This window comes from Gadus morhua, chromosome 2, assembly GCF_902167405.1.
Source record: "Gadus morhua chromosome 2, gadMor3.0, whole genome shotgun sequence".
NCBI lineage: Eukaryota > Metazoa > Chordata > Actinopteri > Gadiformes > Gadidae > Gadus > Gadus morhua.
The window spans coordinates 21,887,589-21,892,571 of record NC_044049.1 but is presented as its reverse complement, the minus strand read 5'-3'; the positions used below and the strand labels follow the sequence as shown (position 1 = coordinate 21,892,571).

The window sequence follows — 4,983 nt, the reverse complement described above, 5'->3', positions numbered from 1 at the left end:
ATATTTGAGCCAGCCTGCTGTTATGACAATATCATAAACTAAACAGACCATGGCATTCAATTTTCATTAACTTTATTGACACCTTATCTGGATGGCAACAAGCGTCTCTGTTATAATGGGCAAGCCGGCTAGATGTTTATCGACCTTATTCTGCTTCTTCATCTCACGTTTTTCTCTTCTTTTTAAATTGATTTGAATGTTTACCAACTCATATTAATGTCATATTTCTTAGTTTGATTACTTGCAGTATATTTTTTTAGTACATCTCTCTCTGAAATAGATTGCAGTCATATGCCAGAGATGACGTTGGACACCTGAGCGTTCAGAGATGACTGGTTTATGAGGTCATCTTCTACGCCTTCCACTGACTCATCAAGACCTGCTGAGGCTGAAACTCATCCATCTATCAGACATCGTTCTACCCATCATCCCTCCCTTCACATCCAGCTACGTATAAGTATGTCTATCTGGCTATCAAGCCATCATCCACCCATCTGTCATTGATCCATCCATCTATCTTTCAATATAGAAATGTATTGATTTGTATATTCTGACAACACACACGCACAAACACACACACACACACACACACACACACACACACACACACACACACACACACACACACACACACACACACACACACACACACACACACACACACACAAAAAACACAAGCATGAAACACTAACCCATGACTGGAGAAAAGGCCAACCATCTGTCTGTCTGTCAGACTGACTGATAGTATGGCCGTTTAGCTGACAGACTGTCTGGCTGACAGGCTGACTGACTGACTGTCTAGCTGACCGACTGTCTGGCTGTCTATCTGACTGCCTGACTCTCTGGCTGTCTGTCTCACAGATTGTCTGGCTGACTGGTTGTCTGACTGTTTGACTGTCACAGTTTCCCTCGCTCTCACGCACAGCTGCCTAAAAGAAAGATGAAGCAGTGTGTTTGTGTGTGTGTGTGTGTGTGTGTGTGTGTGTGTGTGTGTGTGTGTGTGTGTGTGTGTGTGTGTGTGTGTGTGTGTGTGTGTGCGTCCTTGTGTGACTGTGTGAGTCTGTGTCAGACAGAGAGAGCGGTTCTTTGTACACGCGTCGTGGCCCATCTGGTGACTCTATGTTGTGTTCTCTCTCTCTCTCCCCGTCTCTCGCTCTCTGGAACAGAGGAGAGAGAGAGTGGCCATGTTGGAGCCATGTTCACTCCTTGTCCCCGGTGCACCATAGCCATGAAAACACACTGAGTACCGACCTCTGAACCCCAGGTCCAGACGGTATTGGAGGGGCGTGGCCCCATATGTGTCCCGACCCATTAGACACACGGGGGTCTCGAGTTTGTTGGTGTATGTGTGCGAGTGAGTTAGAGAGAGGCAGAGAGGAAGAGATAGAGAGACGAACAGAGCGACAGAGAGTGAGAGATAGAGAGAAAGACAGAGAGAGAGAGAGAGAGAGAGAGAGAGAGAGAGAGAGAGAGAGAGAGAGAGAGAGAGAGAGAGAGAGAGAGAGAGAGAGAGAGAAAGAGACAGAGATGGAAAGATAGAGAGAGACAGACAGAGAGAAAGAGAAAGAGAAAGAGAAAGAGAGAGAGAGAGAGAGAGAGAGAGAGAGAGAGAGAGAGAGAGAGAGAGAGAGAGAGAGAGAGAGAGAGAGAGAGAGAGAGAGAGAGAGAGAGAGAGAGAGAGAGGGGATGATGAGACCCCGGGGAGAATATCAGCAGTTAGAGGAAAGACAAAGGAACGCAGAGTTCTCGCTCTCGCTCTCCTTATCGCCCCTTATCTCTCTCTCTCTCTCTCTCTTTAATTATCTCGCTTTTTCGTTCCATTTCCCCCTGTTTCCTTATCTCTCTCTCACTTTTTCCTTTGTCTCTCCTTATCTGACTCTATCTTTCCGTCTCTCGTACATCCTCTATTTATATACTATCTCTTTATCTCTTTTTCCTTCCCTCTGTCTTCCTCTACTATCTATCTAAATAAAATGCAACCTATATGAAATATAACACATCTATACATCATAGGATCTATATCATGAATTGATATACCCTATTGATAATCAATCAATATCATGTAACACACGCAGTAGTGCACGTGAAAATCAACACGCATCAGTGCACGTGGACACCAACACCCAGTAGTGCACGTGGACACCAACACCCAGTAGTGCACGTGACAGATGCCACCAGAGAGCCCAAGACCCCAATGTGTCCAAATACCTCAAATCCACCTTTAACTCGCCCTCTCCATCTCACTCTCTCTCTCTCTTGCTTTCTCTGCCCCCCTCCCCCCCCACCACCACACACACACACACACACACACACACACAGAAACACAGACACACCCACACACACACACACAAACACACACACGCTTTTTTCTATTCACTTCGGTTCCCAATCTCACGTAGAGGGATGGGGGAGGATGGGAAGGGTGGGGGAGGATGGGGGAGTGTGGGGGAGGGCGGGAGAGGAGGAGAGGGGGGAGGGGTGACCCATGGTTAAGCAGGCTGCTCCATTATATATGACCACGTAGGGGCTCTCCGCGCGACAGTAACACGAACACGGCCCATCAATATGCATCAGTGGACTTCCGTTACCGTGAAGGGACGCAGGCTGCGGACGCTAGCCGCGAGCCGCTGGGCTCTCTAGCCCACTCTGGCTCACATAGAGCCCGAGTGGTGATGAAGATGGTTTGACCCTTAGACATTTGAACCGTTTTTATGCAGTCAGCATTGAATTCTGTTCCTAATGTTTAATAAGGTGTAAGTCTTCAGCCCAAATTCTTTCATTGTTGTTAGCTTATCGGAGCTAATGCTTCGCTTTCAGCTCTCTTTGTAGGAGAGAAAAGAGGAGTGAATATGAAACTAATATCATATTTACTCCCATATATCAAAGGGAGAAGGAGGGTAAAGAGAAAGTAAAGAGAGGAAGAGATAGAGGACCCTGTCCTTTGTAATATGTTTCATATTTACATGAATTTAGTGGGAAAATATGTTATTAATATGTTTGTCTGCTTCTCAAAACACATCACCAACCGTTGTTAAATATAAGAATAGTTAAAAACTGGTTTGGTAGCATTATTTGTAGCGGTAATACTATTATCTGTTGTATTGTTATACTGTCTGTATTCACATTATTGACCCTGCTCATATTGTTATGGTAAACGGTCTGCATTTACACCGCGCCTTTCTAACCAGAGGCCACTCAAAGCGCTTTACAATACTGCCTAACATTCACCCATTCATGCCCACATTCACACATCGACGGCACAGTCAACCATGCAGGACGACAGCCAGCTCGTCATGAGCAGTAAGGGTGAGGCGTCTTGCTCAGGGACACCTCAACACTCCAGGAGGAGCCGGGGATTGAACTAGCAACCTTCGGGTGACCAGCCAACCCGCTCTACCTCCTGAGCCACATGTTGTCCATATTCAGCAGATTCGAACGTCGGGCCTCACCTGCAGGCGGCGGCGCCGTATGATCCCAGAGTCGTCCATGGTGGTCCTTGGTACTGAGTCCTCCTAGACCTGGGTCGTGTCCCGGTGCTCTGAGACCTCCTAGACCTGGGTCGTGTCCCGGTGTGGCATCCGGTCTGGGTGACACCCGATCTGAAACACCAGGCGTCCCGCGTCACGTCAGACCGCCGGTCGGAGCGACGCCTATCACTTATCGCCTATCTCCTAGCACTACTAAGGTAGTGATGGGTGATCTAGGGTAGTGATACCTGAGGTGATCTAGGTTAGTGATAGGTGATCTAGGGCAGTGATAGGTGATCTAGGGTAGTGACAGGTGATCTAGGGTAGTGATAGGTGATCTAGGGTAATGATAGGTGATCTAGGGCAGTGATAGGTGATCTAGAGTAGTGATAACTGATCTAGGGGTGATCTAGGGTACTGATAGGTGATCTAGGGTAGTACTATAACCGTTTAACGGTGTAACCAGCACCGACACCGACCCGTGCCACTGGGCCTGTCCGGCTACCGTCGGGCTAGCCCCACTATGTAGCCTCCCGTTACTGATCAACATCACCCGCCGGACCCGCGTTAAATTCGGCTAACGCCCGGCAAAGACCCGCTCACAGACCCGCTCAAAGACCCCCCTTACGGTAACGACTCGCCCCTAAATTTGGCCGTTAATCAACCTCCTGCCCCGGCTGTAACGAGCCCAAGACGTCCCCGGTTTACCGTCGCCGAGTGAGAGACGCTCCTCTTCCTGGAGTCCAGCGGTCGCCTTGACATTGCTGCCGCCTCGCGCGTCTCCTCTTGCCGCGTCCCCGTTACCTCCGGAGGGAAAAAAGTAGAACGTGCGCGTCGTTATCAACCGTCCCGCGAGTCAAACCGCGGTAAATAACCGTTTTCTTACTCCCGGTTCATTGATGTCACCGCCACCGCTCTCCACTTCCCTGTGAGACTGGCCGATGACAGCCTCGCGATATCACGAGTCCCCTCTCCGTCCGAGGGATTCCCTCTCCCCTCCTCCACGCGAGCACCGACGGTGTAGTCAGCGGGCCAATGGGCGTCGTGGAGCACCGACCGACGGTATCGTCAGCGGCCCAATGGGCGTCGCGAAGCACTGACTGCGGTCGTCAGTCACCCTCCGACTCGCCGTAGTGGGGTGTCGTGTTGTTTAAACGTGGCGGGAAACTCGCACTGAGAATAAGACGCATGCAGAGCAGCACCATGGACAGCGACCCACAGCCTCGCGCTGATGCAGTACGGGGCACGAGCGCGCCTGGAGTCAATGGCCCAAACCCAAAGTCCGGACTCGGACTCATGGACTTTGATGCGCGTTCTCGCGAAATTAGTATGGCTTTAGGACTGTCCCAATATCGAATTCCAAATGGCGTGAGGGTTTGAGTCCACACTTAGCGTGCCCTTTCCGCGAGTCCGCATCAGTGCAGACTTCAACTAAAGGAACCACAGTTCAGAGCGTTTTGACGTTTACCGCGGAGACCATATGGGAAATCCGGAAATAAGGAAGGTGAACAACAAC

General features: G+C 49.7%; 1 protein-coding gene across 1 annotated transcript in view; it reads right to left on the bottom strand.

Moving 5' to 3' along the window:
- The window catches only part of mast1b (microtubule associated serine/threonine kinase 1b), a 54,694-nt gene extending 50,187 nt beyond the window's left edge, over window positions 1-4,507 (bottom strand). Inside the window, exons 1-2 of the mRNA XM_030344803.1 lie at window positions 4,176-4,507; window positions 3,450-3,599 (exon numbers count right to left, since the gene is read on the bottom strand). Of these exons, the coding sequence (XP_030200663.1) occupies window positions 3,450-3,488 (39 nt within the window). The 5' untranslated portion in view covers window positions 3,489-3,599; window positions 4,176-4,507. The remainder of the gene's footprint in view (window positions 1-3,449; window positions 3,600-4,175) is intronic.
- Window positions 4,508-4,983: the final 476 nt, after the last annotated feature.